The 23318-nt window shown below is 38.2% G+C and overlaps 2 protein-coding genes across 2 annotated transcripts; one reads left to right on the top strand and one right to left on the bottom strand.

Moving 5' to 3' along the window:
* The first annotated feature begins 332 nt into the window (after positions 1-332).
* On the top strand, positions 333-8884 carry LOC111596626 (sodium-dependent dopamine transporter). The gene is made up of 8 exons (XM_023310912.2): positions 333-478; positions 2094-2363; positions 6764-6898; positions 6962-7116; positions 7176-7345; positions 7430-7807; positions 7867-8104; positions 8164-8884. The coding sequence occupies exons 2-8, from the start codon at positions 2183-2185 to the stop codon at positions 8785-8787; spliced, it is 1881 nt and encodes a 626-aa protein (XP_023166680.1). The 5' UTR covers positions 333-478; positions 2094-2182; the 3' UTR covers positions 8788-8884.
* A 4293-nt stretch (positions 8885-13177) lies between these two features.
* LOC111596624 (gamma-1-syntrophin) lies at positions 13178-20789 on the bottom strand. Its single transcript, XM_023310910.2, has 10 exons — positions 19861-20789; positions 17752-17833; positions 17506-17655; positions 17042-17327; positions 16794-16958; positions 16532-16716; positions 16314-16472; positions 15129-15353; positions 13766-13969; positions 13178-13649 (listed from the first exon to the last, which is right to left on the bottom strand). Exons 2-10 carry the CDS (start codon positions 17809-17811, stop codon positions 13539-13541), a joined length of 1545 nt encoding a protein of 514 aa, XP_023166678.1. The 5' UTR covers positions 17812-17833; positions 19861-20789; the 3' UTR covers positions 13178-13538.
* Positions 20790-23318: the final 2529 nt, after the last annotated feature.

The raw sequence follows: 23318 nt of genomic DNA on the forward strand, positions 1-23318 counted from the left end.
AAGGCAACTCTAATTGGTCACTTCCGTTTTGAAGACGTTTCCTTGGCGCATGCGACGTTCAACTTCAGCAGTTGCTGCGTTTGACACACTCACACACACGTACACTTGTGGCTATGTGTGTTTGTCTGTGTGAGTGTGGGGAGGGTGCAGGTGCAGCCAACCACTTGTCGCAGGCTATAAAAGTCACTGGCATAGAGCATTTGCCTGCATACGTTTGAATGTTACCGTTAGCGCAACAACTGATTTTATTGGTGTTGCCCAATTCCTAGTTCTGAGAGCTACATCAAATAGGTTACAAGTTCTACGGACAGTGCAAAAATATGTGTACTTATTGAAGTGTGCAAATAACTGGATTGCTATCGGGTGTTCTGAGCCGCTCTTCATTAACATTTTTTGCATAGTTTCTTTGTGAATTTGAGAATTGTTGAAAACTATGGATTGGCTAAAGTGTGTGATTTAAGGTTTTGGAAACTAGCAGGTATGTATGAATAAGGTGTACTCAAGTTAAGAAGTGTAATTAATTTACATAGATAAGTGAATTTATTTTTTTGTTAAGCATGACAAAAGTTCTACTGAATTTTAGATGAATTAATGAAAAATATTTAGTTATTTAATTATAAAATATTTAAGTGCACAAATTAAATATGTTATATATGGCTATAGCTATAAATGTATAAAAATTTACAAATATATATATATATTTTTTTTATTGTTATGTATTATATAATTTTTATATATTTTTCTGTATTACAATTATAATTTTAATTTATATTTAAAATGGCAGTTGAACTCTTGACCGAATTACTTTCATTGAAAGTTAAGAATATATGTATATAATTATATATAAAATAAGAAAAAAATTAATCAAAACATATAAGATTAATTAAAAAAATTAATATATAATTTTATTTTATATTATTTTATATTTAATTAGCAATACAACATAATTTTGACATTTTAATCCGCTATAGAAATTGAAAATTTTTGGACTACATATTTTTTGCAAAAAGAAGTTAAGTAGGGCTTGTTAAATGCAAATAAATTTATATTATCTTAAACAGCTTAAATATCAATGAATTTAGAGTACATGCTCTTTTTTGATCAAGAAATTTATTAACTCATAAAACATTCTACGCAGAAATTTATTGACTTGTCAAAAAATTTACAAGACTTATTATTAAAATTATGAAAAACTAATAAAGTCTTGGCATATAAAAATAAATATCTCACTTTTAATTATTTATAGAAAATCTTATAAATTTCTATAAAAAGCATTTTTGTTATATTTTAATTATATTTGTAATATTCGAAGTAAAAAATGTCCAATATATAAAATCTGATAGAGTGAAGCTTTACATCAAGCCAAATCAAATCAACGTCTTTTACAAAAATAGCCACTGATTTAATATATTTTATATTCAGATTTAAAGTCAGATTCGAGATCTTCAGAGCTGCAGCTGTGCTAATTTTTTTAATTGAATCGTGAGGCTTGCTTGCCTTCAATTGAGCTCGCAGCTCTGGGCATGAAATTAAGCTAATGCGCGAACATTTAATTGGAGCAATTAATTATGTTAAGAGTTGAAAGAGAACACACACATATAATACATATAATACATATATACATGCATATATATATATAGATCAAATATGCTGTGTAACATGCTTGAGCACAATGAAAGTAAACTGAGATTTGTCGATGGGCAAACCGATGCTTTATGTACGATTCGTTTGGTTTTTGTGCTGTAATTGTCAAGTGCTTGTGTATGCGGCCGCCACACGTCGTATGCGTAATATACGAACAAGCACTTGAAGCTCGGGCTAGAGAGCACGTCGCCAAACAGAATTCGAGTGCTATGGACATTTCACCAACACACACTCACACGCACGCACACACAGACAGAGCTCAATTGAGCATCAAGTGTCGGCTTAAACACTTAAGCAGCGCATCGAAATTCTCGTATGCCACAAACATGCGAAATATTTTCAATATATGGCAAAAGGTGAAACATGATTGAGGTTTAATCTAGCGCTTTCAATTAATATGTAATATAACTAATTTTGCCTTAACATTTATTATTCCATTTGCTGCGTAGACTTGGCGTGCGACGGCGGCGGTGACGGCGACGGCAACTAAAACGACGACGACGTTTTGGCCTGGGATTAGGACATCGTCGCAACGGCGATGTCACCGACCGGACAAATAGCAAAGACGCCCACGCCACACGACAACGATAACAATAGCAATAACGATCAGCGTGAAACATGGAGCGGCAAGGTGGATTTTTTATTATCGGTTATTGGATTCGCCGTCGATTTAGCAAACGTCTGGAGATTTCCCTATTTGTGCTACAAAAATGGCGGTGGTAAGTGGTCATAATAGTTAAATCATTTTATCTACTCGACTTCACTTAGCCCAACTGTCCCTGGCCAATGGGCCAATGGGCCAATTAGAGACACAGTTGCATGAACAATGCCACAAAATCATTTATAAGGCTTTACACATCATTGAGCGCCAAGGAACTCACTCGAGCTGCTGCTGCCGTTGCTGCCGTCGCATAACAAGTGACTTGGCCTTGTTAACACTTTGACAAGTGCTGGGAAAATGCGTGCGAAGTGCTGCCATTAAATGCGGGCTACTCGGCTTGGGCGTCGGGCGAGAGGTTGGGGTGCTAAGTGCGTACTTCCTATACGAAATTACCCAGAGTCCAAGGCACACACACACAGAGAAGAAGAGAGAGAGAGAGCGAGGGCATAAGTTGATACATATGCTTAGACTTGTGATCTTCGTTGGCAACGCCATCATTCAAAACAATTTCAAAGTTAAGTGCTTTTGTATGACAACTAAATCTGGCAGTCATAATCGCATTTGGGCTCCTTTACCTCCTTTGCCGCAATCTGACAGCGAGTGACTAAGCATGGGGCAGGACATGCTTTCTAGGCTTTTATTGTTGGCGACACGCACACACACATACATATGTATCAAGCACATCAAACTCATGACATATATATTTATATATATATATATATATATCATAATACGCATTGTTGGAAATTCATGTGCGGCACACGTTTTGACGGCGGCACTTAGGCGTTGAAATGAATTTTCCATTCGTAAATCAGGATATATGTGGTCGCTAGAAGTATGTGTGTGTGTGCGAATGCCTTTGCTGGTTTGCCTTTTCCTTTATAGTTTTATGACTATTTCATATAGTATTTTGTTGTCGTTGCTGCTGCTGCTTCTGCTGTTGCGCTGGCCTTTGCCACAAGCTTTTTTCTCAGCTCTTAAAAAATAAATTGTTATTTCATACGCTTCATTGCACTCAATCAGTGACAGCTTAGTTTTCATTTTCATTTTCATTTTCATTTTATATCATTTTTTGTGTCGTTGCCGTTGCCGTTGCCAGGCTTAACTTGCCGTCGTAGTCGACGTTGCAGCAACAGCAGCAGCCTCGTCCACAGGTTGCGATTATTAGCTTTTAATGCCCTCCCAGCTTAGTGGGCATTTAATGTTTCCTCTCCTTTTCCAGCACAGCCACAGATGAAATACCTCGATTCTGTCTAGTTGGCTATGGCTCTGCCGTACATTAAGTATATATCCAGTGTCATATAATCTGAGTTTAAGTCAAAACTTCTCATTTGTTAAATGTCATCGTTGGTTTTAGTTGTTGAAAGAAAGGAAGTTGTTAAATAAAGGAAAGGGCTTTTTGTGGCTTTTTGCACTTAAATATTGTCATTAGCTATATGATTATTAATTCAATTATTAATATTAGCTGCAGTAAGCAAAGACTCTGCAGCTCTGAGAACGACTCAAACAGGCGAGCAGGTGAAATCATGTAAGCAGATGCTTGACAAATATAACTCTAGCAAAGACTGGTAGTAGTTTGCTTAGAAAAGAGTCAACTTATGTAAGATTTAATTTAAGTTAATTCAATAGCTAAATTTTTGCAGAGATCAGCAGAGCTGTTACCTCTTTCAGCTCTCGCTTTCCTACTGATCCGAGTCCGAAACAATATTAAACTTAAACCTAATTGTGCTTACTATATTCAATGTTAAATTAAGTAGCATATAACAAGGTTTCGGACTGTATTTTGAAGCTACATCCATGAGCAGCGCTGTTAAATAGCAAATGGAAATAGTCTCAACTCTATTTAATCGTTTATATAAAAATGTATCAAATTGTAAGAATTCCTATAGAGTTATGAACATGTTTTATATTTCATGAAGATGCATCTCAAATATAATATAATTTACAATATAATTTTTATCTGCAATAAAACCGATTTTTCATCTGAATGCGTTTCAAATATCTAAACATAGTCAAGTGGCTTACTTAGCAGTTGGAAGGTTTTTGAAAGCAGCTGACTTGAATCATGCAAATATTTATTTAGTGCTTAAATAAGAAATCAAAAGAATCCTATATGACTGGAATTAGATATCGACATTTTATAATTTATCAAGGATATGAAACGTTTTTTTTAATATTGAAGTCATCTTCATAATTGCTGTGAATTGTTGTTAAATAACTTTTATAGTACATCCATCAGTATGATGATGATGCGAAATATCAGTAATCAAATCAAATCAAATCAGAAATCCGTAACATTAAAGGATTAATTAGAATCAATAATTTCCATATAATCAACCTTTAATGAATCAGAATATAACACAAACGAAAATTTATTTAAAAAAGCTGATATTACAAGTGTGATTATAGGATTATACATCAGATCAACTAGATATATTCTTAAGTTTCAGTTTCTGTCAATGAATTTGCAGCTCTTGAAGTGCTGTCAAAATGTTTGCTATCAAACTTCAATTGACTTCTATTTGTATGTTGAAAACGCTCTTTAATTGTAAGTTTATTATGGTAATCAATTTTGTACACTTCTTTGTGCTAAAAATAGCCATGGGAAAGCCGGAAGTGGTGGGCGAGGCGACGGAAATTACAGCTTCAGCGGCAGAGCTGCATTTGATTTTAAGATCCTTATCTTGTGAGGTATTATTTTACGTTTTGTTTTACATTTTCTCCATAATTGACAGCACAGTGTTCAAGCGACTTTTTTCAGCTATACACAGATGTGGGTGTGTGTGGATGGGTGTGTGTGTTTGTGTGTGCGAATATGCATAATGGCCGTTGTTGCCGTAGTCGTAGTTGTCGACGACTTTGTCGCCCACTTTGCCTGCTAATAGACATAATCAAATCATAAAACGCCCCGCTGTCACTCAACAAAGTATCGATGGCACTTTAGCAATTGCCCGAGCAGGCGGAGCAGGAGGCCAACCGACCACGTCGACTGCATGAGACAGCCAAGCCGAGCCGAGCCGGAGCAGACCAGACCAGACCAGACCAGGCCAGGCCAGAACAGAGCAAAGTGGAGTGGTGCCGAAAGGAGAGGCAGCTCTCTGTGTGTGCCCATGTCCTTATACACGGGCGTGTGTGTGTGTGTGTATGCTTGTCCCATTGCCAGCCGGGATGCTGTTAATGTTTTTAAAATGTCCTTAGAGTGGCACTTGTGAAACAATTTGATTTTGTGTGTATCTGTGAGCTGGTGTGTGTCTCTCTGGGTGTGTATAGAGCGACAAAAACAGACACTGACACGGGTCAATCACACACTCATACTCTTTCCTACACACACACACACACACACATAGACTCTTGCAGAAACACCCATCATACATTGTTATTCATAATATTTATAGTGCCTCGGGTGTTGTTAAATATTATAAAACTTGATTGCGCTTTAATCAAAGCGCCACTGCCCAATCCAACTTTGTTGCTGGCAAACTCAGTTTCCTAGCTAATGAATAATTGAACTTAGGAGCGGTCAGAGATTGAAATTTGATATGATAATAAGATTTTTGTTACTATTCAGTTTGCTCTTATTATTATTGTTATTATTATTATTTTTATTATTATTATTATTATTATTAAAGATGCAATTTGATGATGTGATCAAATGTATGTGTGTAGCATATATAGTCTAGATCAGGGCAGTTAGTTTAAGTCGGCCTGTCTATGTATCTTTCTGATTGTGCTGGTGATCAAGCATCTAACATTGTAGTTAAGAAATAATACTATATAGAAGGGAAAGAAGAGAAGCAAATAGATGATCAGTTGAGGTAGGCGAGTGGGTGTGCAGAAGTATGTGCTGGTAATTGTATTAGTAGATACTTGAAACAGCAGAAAGCTGAAATGATCAAGTTTAGAAACCAACTCAGAGAAAGCTAAAAGAGTTGAGCTTCACTTTAAGTGGATCGCGCTCTATATAAAGACTGCCTGCTAACCTCATGCTGGCTCAGGCCTTCTTCGCTTCTTTGGTATGTGGTACATATTTAAATAGTTAATCAGAGTTATAAATACTATATTAAGCAGAGTTGTATTATAATATAATATTTATACTTTTATAAGAATTATCCTAATCATAATAGTCAACACAATCACAGATTAAGCACATTTCTGCCGTCTCTTAAATAACTTTTTGCAGTTCTTTAACAAGTATAGGGTATCAGCGAGTTGAGCACGCCCGAATACTGCAGTCTCAATTTAAATGAATGCATTTCTGAATTAATTATGTGGCAATGTTTTTTGAATAACATATTCAATTGTAATCGAATATGATTCATAACTGAATTTCCGTCAAATTTCGGTCTACTTCAACTAAAAACTGAATAAAAACTAAAGCTTAAGGCCCATCTATAGCTTATGCTATGCACTTTTATGCAATATTCAGCTGATTACCATTATTCATATATATGTTCGCAGGCGCCTTTCTTGTGCCCTATTGCATTATGTTGGTTGTGGGTGGAATACCGCTGTTCTACATGGAGCTGGCCCTGGGACAGCACAATCGTAAGGGCGCCATCACGTGCTGGGGGCGTTTGGTGCCGCTATTCAAGGGTAACTATACGCGATTTAGCATAAACATAGGTCTGCCCGGCTATTCAAAATTGCATCCCCTAGGCATTGGCTACGCGGTTGTGCTAATTGCCTTCTATGTGGACTTCTACTACAACGTGATCATTGCGTGGTCGCTGCGTTTCTTCTTCGCCTCCTTCACCAGTGTGCTGCCATGGACGTCGTGCAACAACGTGTGGAACACGCCCAATTGCAAGCCGGTAAGGTCCATTGAGTATAGCTTCATTTCATATTACTGACTCTGAAGTGTGTGTCGCAGTTCGAGGGCCAGAATACGCGTCCTTTGGTTGGCAATCTGAGCGACTTCTATGCCTTCAACAATCAGAGTCTTTTCTTTGCGAATGAGTCATATACGAATGTTACATTTGCCAGCTTGGCACCCGTTGTGCCCGTGGAGAGATTCCAATCGGCTGCTTCCGAGTACTTCAAGTGAGTGGCACACACACAAAGACACACGCACACACACTCACACACACACATCTGATTACACTCATTCTGCACTTCTATTTTCAGCCGCTACATACTTGAGTTGAATCAAAGTGAGGGCATCCACGATCTGGGCAAGATACGCTGGGACATGGCTCTGTGTCTGCTCATCGTCTATCTGATCTGCTACTTCTCGCTGTGGAAGGGCATAAGCACCTCGGGCAAAGTGGTCTGGTTCACGGCGCTCTTTCCTTATGCCGTGCTACTTATACTGCTGATACGCGGCATCACCTTGCCGGGCTCTGCCATGGGCATTCAGTATTATTTGAGTCCCAACTTTGATGCCATCTACAAGGCCGAGGTGTGGGTCGATGCTGCCACCCAGGTGTTCTTCTCCTTGGGTCCAGGATTTGGCGTGCTTCTCGCCTACGCATCCTATAACAAATATCACAACAACGTTTACAAGTAAGTCTAACTGTCAGGAAGAGTTCAGTCTATGCTTACGTGACCTTTGTGTGTGGTAGAGATGCGCTGCTCACGAGCTTCATCAACTCCGCAACGAGTTTTGTCGCTGGCTTCGTGATATTCTCCGTGCTGGGCTACATGGCGCACACGTCGGGCGTGAGAATTGAGGATGTGGCCACCGAGGGACCAGGCCTGGTGTTTGTCGTCTACCCAGCAGCAATCGCAACGATGCCAGGCAGCATTTTCTGGGCGCTAATCTTTTTCATGATGCTGCTTACGCTCGGCCTGGACAGCTCGGTAAGTATTTAGCTGGCCTCAAAGACAAAGATTAACTTTGGGGCTTACCTTGTTGGCAGTTTGGTGGCTCGGAGGCTATTATCACGGCACTGAGCGATGAGTTTCCCAAGATCCGGAAGAATCGTGAGCTCTTTGTGGCCGGGCTGTTCTCGTTGTACTTTGTTGTCGGCTTGGCCAGCTGCACTCAGGGCGGCTTCTATTTCTTCCATCTGCTGGATCGCTATGCCGCCGGCTACTCCATACTCGTGGCGGTGTTCTTCGAGGCGATTGCTGTCTCCTGGATCTATGGCACCAAGCGCTTCAGCGATGACATACGCGATATGATTGGCTTTCCGCCGGGCATGTATTGGCAGGTGTGCTGGCGCTTCGTGGCGCCCATTTTCTTGCTCTTCATCACTGTCTACGGCCTGCTGGGCTACGAGCCGCTGACCTATGGCGACTATGTCTATCCCAATTGGGCAAATGCCCTGGGCTGGAGTATAGCCGGCTCCTCGGTGACTATGATACCGGCCGTGGCCATCTACAAGCTGATTGTAACACCCGGCAGCTTCAGGCAGCGTCTGCGAACACTCACAACTCCGTGGCGGGACCAGCAGCTGGCGGTCAATGGCGTTGCCACCGAGGTGACTGTCACCCTGGTCCGCTTGGCCGACACCGAGGCAAACGATGCGGCCGATGTCTGAGTTCGACCGATGGCACGTTTTCAAATTTACTACGTGTAGGTTTGATAGTTTCCCAACAACTTCAACATTAGTATTAACCTTACCCTGAGTGTGTGAATCTATGTGTGTATTTTGCAACGGCAACAGCTCGAATTGTTTTATGTTACCTTTTCAGCTTAGCTCTTAGGCAACAGGCACTAGGAATCTAATGCAAATTTCGCATACAACGTACTTACTTAGGTTTCGACACCAAACATGTTGTAGCTCAAAACCATAAGCCTACAGTTAAGACTAGCCAGTAGTTTAATATGGCGCTGTGTTTACAGTGCTGCCAATAAATATATACACTCTACTCACATATACACGCAAACAAATACATAAACATATACATATATTATGCATACGATGTAAAGGTATGCTTGTATATTTACCAAAACGCTGTGTAGATAATACAGAAATATTTAAGTAAACAATTGTAATCGGTTCTTGAGCCATGTTCGCGCGTGGATGTCATTGTAATTGTGTGCATATGCAACAGGGAATTAGAGGTACGATTAGCTCAGCAGACCCGTAACTGGATGTCAGAGTTCGTATATGTACCCACATACACATAAATAGCTTTATTATATAGTATATCTGTGTAGCCGAAGCTTTTTGCCAGACATGTGTTGTGTATAGAAGGCAAAGCAACCAATAGCTTGCCACATAATTGGATAAAACAAACAACAAATACATATATATACATTTATATATATATAGATATATATATAAAACCCTGCCAAATAATTTATACGCTTAAAGGTTGAGCAAAGTCCTTTTCAAACAGCCATAAAAGGATTTTGCTCAGCTTATAGTATTTACATAATATATATTCATTCAGATTGTGGTTTCGTTAAGTCCTGATTGTTTGATTTCCAAATCCATCTTATTCCTAAGTGTTACCTTTGATAATGTTTAAACAAAAGCAAAGTTGGCAGCCATCAACTTTGCTTTGACTTTACTGCTTATGTTGATCCAGGTGATTTTCAATGCATTTTCACGCAGCCATGTGAAAGTGCAATGTGATGAACAAATATCAAATTGCAAACTACCTTTACTCAGTTAACTTCAATTAAATAATTGTATTTTGAGTTGGTATTAAAAAAAATTAAATGTGTTTTATTCTAAAATGGAAATTAGTTGATGTCATGATGAGGTGAGTACCAAAGTTGACTGTTGCTGAGGCTGTCTAACTTCTTGGGTAAATTGGTAGTCATTGATGAATAGATGAAGAGATCTTTATGTATCATATTCATGGACAAACATTTTTACATCAGGCTGAACATGCATTAAATGAAATAGACTCTTTTCACTTAGTGATATGAGGCTCTTCGTAGCTGTATCTTCAGCTTCCAGTCTATTCAGTTCTTCAGTCTGAATTGCTTTTTACTCTGCTATGCAGTCTACGCAGCTACAGTTTCCGCTGCTATGCAATCTACAATTTTACAGCTCTGGCATCTGTCTTTCCATGTTGTGCTGCATTCGTTGTTTATCACAGTCTTATGATAAATTTCTGACTAATTTTTAGCAAATTAAATTAATTGAATATACTATAAAAAGATATATGATACTCCATGTTAATAAGGCCAAATTATTGCTTGCTTTTGCTATTCACTAAAATTAAGTAAAACTCTTTTGCATTTGAAAATCAAGAAGAAATCATTTCATTTGCATATTTAAGGGCATTTTATTATTATTATTATTTCATAATTTATTTATGCTTAGTTTTCTTTTACATTTATAAAGTTATATAATAATTGTTTTTTTTTTTAATATAAAAATTGCAAATCAATTATAAATTTTTATAAGTAACTGAATGTATGACATTTATATAAACGATATATGAGAATTAATGTATTTTTGAATTAAAGCTAATCGGTTTGAATTAATGGAAATGCATCTGATTTGATAAGCAGCATTATTTTGATTTATATTTTGTGCGTAATTTTGAAAAGGGGCAAATTTTATAATTCATAGCCTCAATAAAGTAAGCATCTGTGTATGTGTGTCATGTATTTATGCATGTGTGTTTAGGGTATACAATATATTCGAGGTATAATTATTAGTATTTATTTTGAAATGATCTTATGCCCTTGCAGAGAATTCGGTATTTTTTTATGTTTTATTGAATTTTTGCTTTTGTTTTCTATATATTTTTTAATAATATTATTAATAAAATTTTTAATCAAATTTGACTTCAAATTAATAATCTTTTCAGGTAAACAATATATAAATTTTAACCTAAGTTAATCTTCCATAAGATGTTTCTTTTCTTTGTATATATATACTAGATGCTAAGCATAAAACCATACAAAATAATACATATAAAAAATAATTACACTTGAAGAAATCTGTATATCTCTCTGCAAGGGCATTAAATATTCGAATTGCCGCAAATAAATAATTTTTGTGCTTTTAAAAAATAGTTTGAGATTATTTTTGCATTAAACGGCAAATAATTAAATGTCAGGACAATTATTTATTTATTTCTTTATTTATGTTTTTTGTGCATTTTGTTTTAAATATTTATTTGTAGTGCATATTACGTATTTTGGTCTGTTTTAGGTGCCTTGAGGGGAAATTAGGTACACATTCCACAGGAGTGAACAACGAACTAGAATCTTTGTTTCTTATCATCTTACATATATGTATATATATATGCATACATACACAAATATATAGTACACATATATGTCTGATAGAAACTACGAATTGGAAATGCCTGAAAGTGCTCGATTTATATATGTTTAGCATATATATACATATATATATATATATATATAGATATAGATATTGTTTTGTAACATGGTATACTGTAGTATAATTTGTTCAGTTTATTTTTGTAAATATGCTTGAAGCTTGCTATAATATCTGATCGTTCAGTTAGCGTTTATACAACAGCAATTTTTGTTTTTTTCGTTGGTTTTTCTTATGTTTTGTTTGTAAGTTTGCCTTCTTAAATAACATTGTTTTTTTTTTTAAACTGTATGTATGTATGTTTCATATATATGTATGTAGTTGCATATTAAAATACCAATGCAAAATTAGAGAAGCTCAACACGGACTATTTTTGTGAATCAACTAAAAAAGGCAGCAAAGGACGGACAATGATTTTTATCTTAAAGAGAAACTGGAGTATGCCGCTAGGAGATACCCTATAAAACAGTTCATTACATTTCATAAAACTTCAGACAGCTTTTCTTGTGGAACACTCTAAGTCCTCTAGCTGAATGCTAAATCGAATCTGTTTCTTGACTTTCCTAGGGTATTGCTCCACTGCACATGCCCACACATCTTTAAGAATAGAAAATATATATTGAATCTAAGCACTGGTATATTACGCTTCGGCCAGCCGAAGTCCTCTCGTTTGGATCGTGGCTTTAGAGTATATTGCGAGTAGTCTAATCTGTGTCACATTGTGAGCTTTGTCCTGGTTGGCTATGTGTCCATGTGTGCGCATGTATGTGTGCACAGCTACGTGGGCTTGATAATTGATATTGTTGATATGATTGCGTTGTATGAGTTGTTTACTGGCATATGAGTCCAAGTGTATATATATTTATATATGAGTATACTATATCTATTATAAGTAAGCTGCTTCCGTCTGTCCGTTCTGAGTACATTTTGTGCTGGGCTAAGTATTTTCATAAAACTGATTTGTGTACAGTAAATCAACCATTTGTTCCACTGGAAAAGCTTAATCAATATAATAGCAACAAATTGTTGTTGTGTTTCTTTTGATGTGTGTACAGTGATCGCTCTTTTGAAAGACACATTTGAATTGACATGACATGCTAATGAGTCGTCATATTTACTCGTCTACGCACGAGTTTAAATATTTACAATGGAGTTACTTAGATATATGTTTATAATGAGTATTATGTGAGCTTTACTATATATGACTCGATTAAAAAATCTATTAAAATATGAATTGCGAATTTCGGTGGCTGTTATTTGTGTTCGATTTAAATTAAATGAAATTTGAACATTTTAATGCTTATGAAATACTGGAAAATAAATTAAAAATGATTTGATTTAAAAAGCGCAACATTTATTGAATATATATCTAGTTCTAAGAAGAGCATTTTCATTAAAATTGAAAATTATATTTTCACTATAATGCACATCGTTTCCATTCATTTAAAATGTTCTAGTTGACCAAAAATGAGATTTACTCAATTCGATTTCGAGTTCGATTCAGATGATTTGTGAAGCCTAAGATTGTTAAATCAAATACGTATCTAAATGTAATTGCTAATTGTTCAATATATATGTATATATATAGATAATGTATTCAATCATATTGACAAATTTAACTGATTATAGGAGAGAAGCCTAGAGCACGCTTAAATTTACATATGTTGCACCAAGAGATTTCACATTAAGTTTATCATTCCGTTTCCTTCTACATATTATATTATGTGTGTGTGTGTGTGTGTGTGTGTGTGTGTATGCAAGTTGATGTTTACATTTAAGTAACTATATCAGTATATCAAATCTAACTCAATATTTAAGCTAATTTAACTAATTCCACTTACGTTCGCATAATACATACACGTATATAAATATTTTTATATATATGCATAGTTATAGCTTGCATATATTGTATATCCGATAAATAACTTATGTTCTCATATAATTGATGTGTATTTTTGAAATACAACTTTCAGTTGCTTAGCCTACACAAAGATTACTTTTGATTTTGCGTATCATGATGTGGTATCGAGCCAAGCTTAGGTCTGCTGTATGGAGCTCAGGAATGCCGGATCCACAGATGCCACCTTGGCGGTGAGGAATGCGTGCATGCAAAAGAGCAAGCTCTGCAGTACCTGGCACTCTAATTCCTAAATACGATAATGGCATGACATGGAATGAGAATGAGATAGATTCGTTATATAACTAAGCTCTACTTTGATTTGGGTTAACTAATTGAAATTTGGTATTTATTTATGGGACTTGCCTTCGTTTCTATGGCCCGCGTCTCGTTGTCCTGGAAATGTAGCTTCAACTTTGATTTGCCATCGTCGCTGGAGCCGCGCAGCTGTGAGAACTTGTACTGCCAGACCATGCTGGCATCGGCGCCCTCTGTCAATGAGAAGCCCGCCTGCCAGTCAAGTGTCAGGCCGCCGCTCTTGCCGTGATGTGAAACGGCAAAAGTCTTGCGCTGCAGGTATGAGTGATATATATATATATATAAATAGATGTGAGATGTTTTTATTAGCAGTATATGGTTATGTGAGAGCTGTTTCCCCTTCCGACAGCTGCATTGATTGAAGCTTCTAATAATATTAAGTATACGCCCCGTACGCCACTCGGTGTATGCTGACGCACTTCGAAGATCAATAATAGCCTCTGGCTATATCTATAATAGCTATGGCAAAACAACGGCATACATAGGTTCAATAATCCCTTTATGTCCTGTCTGTGTGCTCGACTAACGCTCCAAATTGCGAACCAAATTCGTATCGATTCGGACGTTGGCCAAAAAGTAAATTTTTTCGCCTTCTTTTTCCAACTTTTTGTGCGTCGCTTATGTCGGTCATTGGCTTTGCTCAGACTTTTCTAAAAGCTAACAAGTGTTGCGTAGACACACAATGTGTCTGTGTGTGTGTCTGTGTGTGTGTCTTTGTGTGTGTGTGAGGCAAAGTTACATTAAACAAAATAACGCAAAACTTTTTGGCAATGTTTGTTTGGAAGCGCACAGCGATTTGTTTTGTTCATTCCTTGGAAAATCAATACGACATCCTTTATAATTTGTGCTTAGCGAAAAGCAATTATAAAGCATTCATTATAAATGAGTATTTTTGCTTTTGTAATTAAAGAAACTACCCGGCGAAAACGCTTAGGGATTTCGGTAATTAGCTATTAATTCCTCGTAACTCTATGTTTATAATAAGTATGGAATAAAATACTCGGCCATAAATCAGCTACAACTACAGTTGGCCCAGTCAGCTTGCTGCATTCGCTTGTTGGTCAAAATGTAATTATATTTCTTTATATAAGCGCGACATTTGAATGCTCGCATATGTCTGTCCGTATTGATTATCCTTGGGGTAAGCAGCCCTGACCTTTAGTTCAAGGCTGATCGGGGGAGGGCGGTATGTTTATAAATTAACAAGCAATTGGCAATCACGATAATCGCCGTTTGCATTGTGCCTAGCCCGGCCGAGGCAGCTAATTACAAACAAACATGCGAAATTATCAACAAGAAGCGAACGTGAACTGGTTATATATATTCCTGGCTATGTAAAGGTCTGTTAATGGAGGTCATGGGGACAGCTGTGTGCATGTGTATCAATTCGTGCGTGAGTGCATCTACTTACCCCCAGCTTTATAACGCTGGTCACTATGGCCGCGTTCCAGCTGTTCTCGATGCGCAGCAGCTCTTGGCGGGTCTCGACGCTCAAATATCGCGGCTCGTGGCCGGAGCTCTGCAACAGGAAGCAATGCTGTCGACTGTCCACGGTCTCCGATTCCTTGACGATGCGAAACATGGTTTGATATACCTTATAGACCACCAGAGCCTTGCTGATGCCAGCCACATTCAACTGCAACACAGACGCATCAGTCATATCAAATTGCGTATGCCAGAAATTTATGAGCCCAAGTAGGGAGCTTAACCAAGTAATACAGTTTAAAGCGCATTAAGTGCTCTGCTATCTCTGCTGGAAATCAGGGGAAAACTGCCGGCGCCAAAAGCAGAGGGCGCGGCATGCCTCAATGCAGCCAAGCATCGCGCATGCCGCGGGCCAACATTTTATGAAAGTTGCATTTACAGTGCAAAGGCTGCTCATTAGAGCAAAAGTACAATTTGTATGCACGTGTGTAGCGCTTTGTGTGTGTGTGTGTGTGTGTGACAGGGGTTGCTGCTTGTGCGAGGGCATGTGGGGGACACCCAACTTGACACATAAAATTAGCGCAGCATAGAGCACAGTTGCTTTGAAGAACTTTGGGCAAATGAACACGGAACAAAGCTGACTGCAAATGCTTCCATATCCAATTACATCTGACTTCATAAAAGCCATGACAATTTCAGCTAAACAAGTGAGTAAATCTCGTATCAGCAAATCAAACAAGACGCGGCTGGCTCACCTAATTAATTAGATTAAAAAGCTTTGTATATTGTGGCTCTTCCTTAAAGAGGTTTTTTTTTAATGAAATTTAAATGAGTTTATGTGTGTAAATAGTTGTTGAATAACTTATATATTGCTGATGGGCATAATATATATGAACAATTATTAAAAATATATATTTGTAGGCTTACATCTTCTCAAACTGCATCAAAGCAAATTATAATGATACTCTAAATTCAGTCAAAATTCAGTAACAGGCAGAAGAAGGCGTGGCAGACACCATTAAGTACATATATACTGCATACACAGAGGCGCCGAAGCAGCTCTTCACAACGTTCAGGGTATCTCGTAGTCAGGCACTTCCTTTTTAGAGCTCTCTTACTTGTTGTCTTTGCAGTCTTTGCAAGTAATTGATAGTTCACGTATTCTACTTACCGGAGGTGTTTCGAATAGCATTACTTCTGTGCCTTTGAGCAATAGAAATCTGGGCTTGTAGCTCTGCCATGAGATATTGTTATTGATAACGCCCTCGTTGACCCAGCCCATGTACTCAATGCGCTCGCCCACAGCAAAGTTGCGATTGTAGAGCTTCATCTGTGGTTGCAATTTGATGATAAATTTAAATACTACGCTTAGTTAGAGTTTGTTATTACCTGCAAATGTGTTAGGCCCACAACATTGTCCGTTATTAGCTTGAGCCACTGGCTGAGTATCGCCAGCTCATCACAGTGTATGACCCCGGTGGTGACGCCGTTCAGGCCGCGCACCTCGAAGGCGTTGGGACGCAGCTTGTCCGTTCCGTAGATGTAGCGCGTGACATAGGCCATCATTAGGGGCACTAGAAGAGAAAATAGCCAGAGACAGAGCGTGAGCGAGGGCAACTTGAGAAGTATCTTTAGCTGGTCTTCTTTCTACCTGCCACCACGTCGGTCCAGCGCTTCTCGGGCTCCGAGCAGATTGACATTGGCCGACTGCAGCTGCGGCTGATGGTGCCGCTGTTCACGGAGGACTTGTAGCCCTCGTCTGCCTTTAGCTCGGCACAGGTGACATCGTTGTCGGAATCGGGCGTATCCTTTGTCACTATATTGATTGAATTGATGTTAATGGAATACGTTATTCATGTGGGGTCAGCCCTTGTCATGTTTCATGTTTCATGTGCTCACGTTGCTTCTGCAGGAACGGAGTTGCGGCGCGGTAGTGCTTCACAGTGAGGACAACAATGTCGCCGGCGTTGCGCAGTATGTTGACTGCATCGTCGTGCGGACAGGCCGTTATATATTCGCCATTCACCTTGATGATGGCATCCCCCACAAACAGTTGACCTGTAATGTCTGCCGCCTGATCCTTGTAGATGCGCGATATTAATATGGGCAACTTATGCTCAGCGCCGCCCTTTATGCTCAGGCCCAAGCCGCCCTGTTTCTGTCTCGTTATTTGCACCATTCGCTCCTGCAAAAAAATTCCAATATACATACATACATACATACATACATACATACATACATACACATATATATATATATTTGTGTATGGGTAAACATTCGAGGATTGTTGAGCATGCTCAAAGAGATTACAGCAACACTTTTGGGATAAGTGCTCTTAATGAAGCCAAAGTTTATTAACATACCTTGGATTCCATTGGCGGCCCATTGTGCTGCGAGCTTGTTGGCGTAACAATTTCCAACTTTTGCAAGGTCAACAATTCCATTGTTAGACTAAGTCGGAGGGGCTCTGGTCTGCTTTTGCCATCGCTGACATGAACCATGCCAGACCTCACCTGTTGCACGTAATTTCAAATTTTGTTTAGGCATGATTAATGGCATTTGTATGTGCTATTATACTATTGTTTTTGTTGTTGTTTTGTTGTTTTTACCTTTAAGTTTTGATCGAGCTTTTCCTCAATCGGTGTCGCCATTGTGTCCGAGAGCTTCATATTTTTTGCTTAACTAAAATTGCTGTGAAAAGGGTTTGAAAACGAAATGTAAAAGGTGTTAAAAGAAATATGTTTAAGCTGCGAAAATACATAACAGAAGTCAGGAATGTATTATATATATTAATGGATTTCCTTTGTGAACATAAAATATTTGTGCTTTAAGCCAACATGCTACAAGCCTAAGCTAAACTATCAAATGAACTTTAATCAAGTTGCTAGAAGAAATAATGGGGCTGACATTGTGGCAAAAGTTGAATTCACATTCATTTGAAATTATTGAAATTATATTTTAACTTTGATATAATCAAATATAATCTATGAAGACAATAACTAAAGAAAACTTTGATATTAGATTCCATAGAACATCGAATATTTTCTATCTTTGATATTGAACTGTATAGAATAGGTATCCGACTATAAGATACCCAACTATACTCAAAGATGTTCAATGTTCCTTATCTTCAAATACATTCCAATATGCCTATGCATATATTCAATTTAATTCAATGTTCCTTATCTGTGATATTTAATTTCAAATGCCTCATCATTCAACTTAAACTACACAGAGTATTCGACTATAAGACACCCAACTATGCTCAATGAAGTTTATTGTTTCTTATCTTTGATATGGATATATGCCTGAATACATGCCTTAGGCAGCTGCCAAGTAGTTATCCAAATGAACTCTACAAAGTCGAGTACGCCCTTTTTTTCATATAAAACTTCATAGAGTATATTTCTATCTAAATTCTGTCATTTAAGCTCGCAGAAATACTTGAATGAACAGCTAAAAATACCTTAACATCATTAAAGGAAAATCTTGCTTGGCCTTAATAGAATTTTCTTGAAACTCTCGAATGTCAATTGGCTAAGCATTGATTACAGTTTTAATTAGCTGCGATGCTCGAATTGCGACTTAGGTAATAAGACACACCCACACACACACTACTAGACGAGCTGTACTATGCCATGACGTCTATAGGTAAGTCGGAGAGTTATGTCTGTGTGGCGTGTGTTTACATATTTAATTTAATTAAATAACGAATTTAATTGCTGTCTACCGTATGGCAGGCACAAATCCGGCAAATGTCACGTTTTATATGTATTTTTATTTTATTTTATTTTATTTTGCGCATTCAATTCACAAACAAGTTTCGGGGCAACCGCAACAGGCCAAACAATTGACAGGGGAATAGTGTAAATACACTGAATATTTGCGGACAGCCAGACGCACGCTATCTAATCAGAAATTACATGAATATTTTAAAAATAATTCCGATATATACAAGTACATATGTTTTCAATTAAAAACGAAAATAAATATGCAACCGGAAAACATTATATTACAAATGACTGAAAAAACACACACACGGTTTAAGTGCTTTGGCGATGCTTCAAGTGTGGCTGCAGCTGCTGAGGGAATGAATAATACAAATAACAAGAAGAAGACGAAGGCGAAGAAGAAGAAGAAGAGGCGTACAAGTGCCGACATAAATACATAAATATATGTATGTACAGGAAGAGCTGTTGATATGTATGACTGCCGTATGGCACAACACTTTCACTACCCTTCCCAAGCACACGCACACACACTCCCACGCACACTCACACTCATATGCGTATTGAGCATGAAAACAGATCCCCTCAATCTATTTGAGTGCTTGTGTTTAAAATTGTTTCTGGGTAAAACAGGTGTTATTCCATACGTTCGCCATTAAGTGAGGAAATAAATAAATGCTGAGAGCGAAAAGAGTGATTTTTCTGATTTTTCAATTCGCGGAAATTTTAATCTATAAACAAATGAGTATATATGTATATAACTATGGTTACCCGGTAAATAAATCGAGTGTAGGCCATGCCTGGCAACCGACTTTAAAAACAAATAAGCCAACTTTCAATGACATCTATGTATGTATTGCTGTTGTTGTTGGGCGGGAAGCGCGGGTCAGAGATGCTAGCCCCGAACACATAAATATTTCATTCGAGCCCGTTCGCTGGCCCCGTAAAAGTTGCAAAGTACCATCGAGATGATACAATTTATGCACTTACCACAGACACACACGTGCGTGCCAGTTGGAGCTGTTGACCTGGGCTACGGCTACGGCGACGGCGATGGCTACGGCTACCTTTGATTATGGCTGTATTACGTGTACTTTGTCGTGTGGCGTGCGTGTCTTGAAACCCGTTACGTTAGCCAGCAGGCGAAACTCACTCACTCACTGACTGGCAGAGTGGTGGGTTGACTGGGGGGAGGGTGGTGCTGCTGCTGTTGGTGCTGGTGGTGCTGGCTCTCTGGCTCAAACCAAACAAGCCAACATGTTCGCTGAAAGCTATGCTGCTCTCGCTTGACAATCAGCTGTGCTGGTTAAAAGAGCAGCCAGCTAGGGTAACTTTTGGGGCTGCTGCTCGACTGAAGTATTACACGCACACACTCGCACTCACTGTCGTACATATTTATGTTCCACTGTAATTGTTGTAGTATGCACTAAACTGCGACAAATGCACACAAGTTGAGCAATTCACATTTCACGTACAGCTATGAAAATTGTTAAATTTTATTGTTGCTCACTGCTCGCGTCGCCTGTCGCAAGTCGCATGTCGCATGAATGCAGAGCAAATGCAAATGCAAATTGCATTTATGGCATTCTATTGCCAGTCAGAGTATATATTACTTTATGTGCACGAAGTATAATCCCGCTTGGAACTGGGTCATATTTTCCGTTGAACTATTTGTGGTTGGGCATTGATTCGTTTTGATATGCGCCAAGCATTCGATTAACTAACGTTCTTCAGTAGTGAGTACTCGAAAAAGTATGCTAACATTTTTAGATTTTCCACTGTTTTCTTTTCTTTTGCTCTGTTCTCCTCTTGCCTCAGCGTTCACTGTGCCTTTGGCTCATGTAGTTTTCCTCTTGGCATCCGCTTCCGTTCATAGCACAACGTTTTGTAAGGCTGTTCGCGAACGCACTAAAATTCAATTCTAAGTGAAGTCAAATGCGTGCCAAGAGAGCAATTCGGGCACAACCTCTCGCTCTCCCACACACACGCACACGCACCCACACTCATAGAGCACATAAACAGAAACACAAACACATGTGAGAGAGCGGCCATGCACATGATAGCTTTGCAGCCTTGCAGCGCACATGATTAAAAGCTGCCAGCGTTGCCATACTCTGACATAACATTTTGAAACATTAAAAACCGTAAATATACTTGAATTCTATAGTAGTTTACTAATGTTATAATTTATTATTAAATCAAATTTAAATAAATTGTATATTTTTCTATGAAAAAGTTCTTTATGTTCTGTTTGCCCGATAAAAGTCCCAAAAGACCTTGTGCTTAAAGCTTCACGTTCTAGAGCTTTGCTGTGTGCTGTGCATGTGCGAGGATTTTCGAAAGCTGGATAAAAGGAAAAGCTTTTAGAATTTGATAAAATTATATTGAATTATACAATAAACCTTTGATATTGCTAAATTATAGAATTTAAGCTTAGTTTATGTATCTACCAACCAGTATTGCTAAGAGCTTTTAGAAATTATTTTAGTGTGACAAAAAAAGTATTTATAGCTGAAAATTATAATATGAAATATATATGAGTAAAAGTATATAAGTATATACATAGAAAATATCTGAATATAACTATGATAGAAACATTTTTATGTATTTAATAAATTAATAATATATAAATTATTATAGTTAATTAATATTCATAATATTTATTGCTTTATAATGAATTATTTATATATTTAATATTCATCCCAGAAATTGTCAACAATATATATTTGTCTTTAGCCGTATTGCCATTTGCTCTGCTTATGCGTTTCTCTAACGGTACAAAAAGTAAAGCTTCTGTGCCAAAATAAAGCTCTGTTGCCTTTGGTAAGCTATTGTAGTTGCCAACTGAGCACACAGATGGCGCTGTTTTATGAATTATTGAGTAGGCTTGCTCAGCCATTGATCTAGGAGGCTAATCAGCATTGTCTATTCTTATAGGAAAGTTGTTGGAATTGATGTTTTGAATGCCGAGTCCAGTACCAAGTCATATGTCTTCATATAGCTGTGCATGTGAAAAGTTAAATGAATTTTTCGTTCAATGTTAATTAAAAGGCGAGCCGCGCCTACTTACCTGTGTGCCGGCAGCTCATTAAAACTTTGGGATTTCGACACTCGGCCCAGTCTTATTATTGTTTTCTTTTTGGTCCCGCTTTCCTTTTGCACAACGGGCACTCGGGGCTCAGTGATAAGCCGAGAATAAATAGCATTCGCAAACAATGGCGGCAAAGTTAATTAATGAGTTAGCACAAGTTGCAAAGATTTGGCATTACAGACACATTTCCATTTACGTGTACAGAGTCAGTGGGCTGGCAAATGGGCTTATGCAAGTGCGAAAGAGCACATGTGAAGAGGTGGTGAAAACTTTTTAATAAACACTCTATTGATGGCAATTGACAATTATGCAAATGGGCAATAAGAATAACATGGAAGAAGCTGACACAAACTTGAAATGATCAATTTTTGATTCGCAATCGCCTTGGCACTTTTGGAGTTGCGACATCTATCTGGCAATCGTGCCCCAGAGCAGAGCAGAGCAGGGCAGGGCCAGGGCCAGGCAACGTGCTGATGAAGTGACAACAAAAACAAGACAGACAAACTTGCAAACACACAAAAATTGCCAAGGGCTAAGGGAATGTGCTGAGAAGTTCACAATGCTGGCAACGACAACACAGAAAAGGTGACACCCAACTTAATAAACTCTGCCAGCAGAAGCAGCAGCAGCAGCAGCAGCAGCAGCAGCCGGGGTAGCTGAAGCATCCGGAATAGCCGAAGTAACCCGCCAGGTGCATGGATCATTTCTAGCTTGTGCTCTTTGTGTTTGCGCCTTTGTCTTGACACCGGCACTCCGAGACTCCGGCTGAGAAAGCAATCGGTTTGGATGGGGGCGTGTTCGGGTGCGGGTTAGAGTTTGGGTTTTGGGTTTTGGGTTTTAGGTTTAAGGCGTCGGCATTATTGACAAAAGTTTTGCGTGTGTTTTTCGAATAGAGATGGAGGCGTTGAGGGGCGTCGGGGCGTCGGGCGCAACACATTTTTGTTAGCTGATTGAAATTAGTTGAAGCATAAAAAAGTTTGTTTGCTAACAATTTTATACAAAAATATTTCGTTGCAAAGTAAAATTATGACTGCTTTGCATATTTTTCGGTTACCAATGTAAAACTTTAGCCTTTCAACTTATTGGCAAATGTTGGAATTTATGGGCCTGTGCCGGGTCCTGAGCCAATGTTGGTTTTATTTTGCCAGCAATGAGCTGCGGTTTAACAAGCCAACGTTATGCCATTTCTCCATTTTGTTCTATTCTCCTTCACTTCACCTCTCTCTCTCTATCTCAGTTAGTGCTGTGCGCCTTTTCCAGGCGGTTTGAGGTCTTCTAATGGCATTAGCAGCCTGTCTGTTGACTTTGTTGAGTCTGTTATTGACTTTGCAAATGCGACGCCCTTAAAGCCAAAAAT

This window comes from Drosophila hydei, unplaced genomic scaffold, assembly GCF_003285905.1.
Source record: "Drosophila hydei strain 15085-1641.00,03,60 unplaced genomic scaffold, DhydRS2 tig00008134-arrow-pilon, whole genome shotgun sequence".
NCBI classification, from domain to species: Eukaryota; Metazoa; Arthropoda; class Insecta; order Diptera; family Drosophilidae; genus Drosophila; species Drosophila hydei.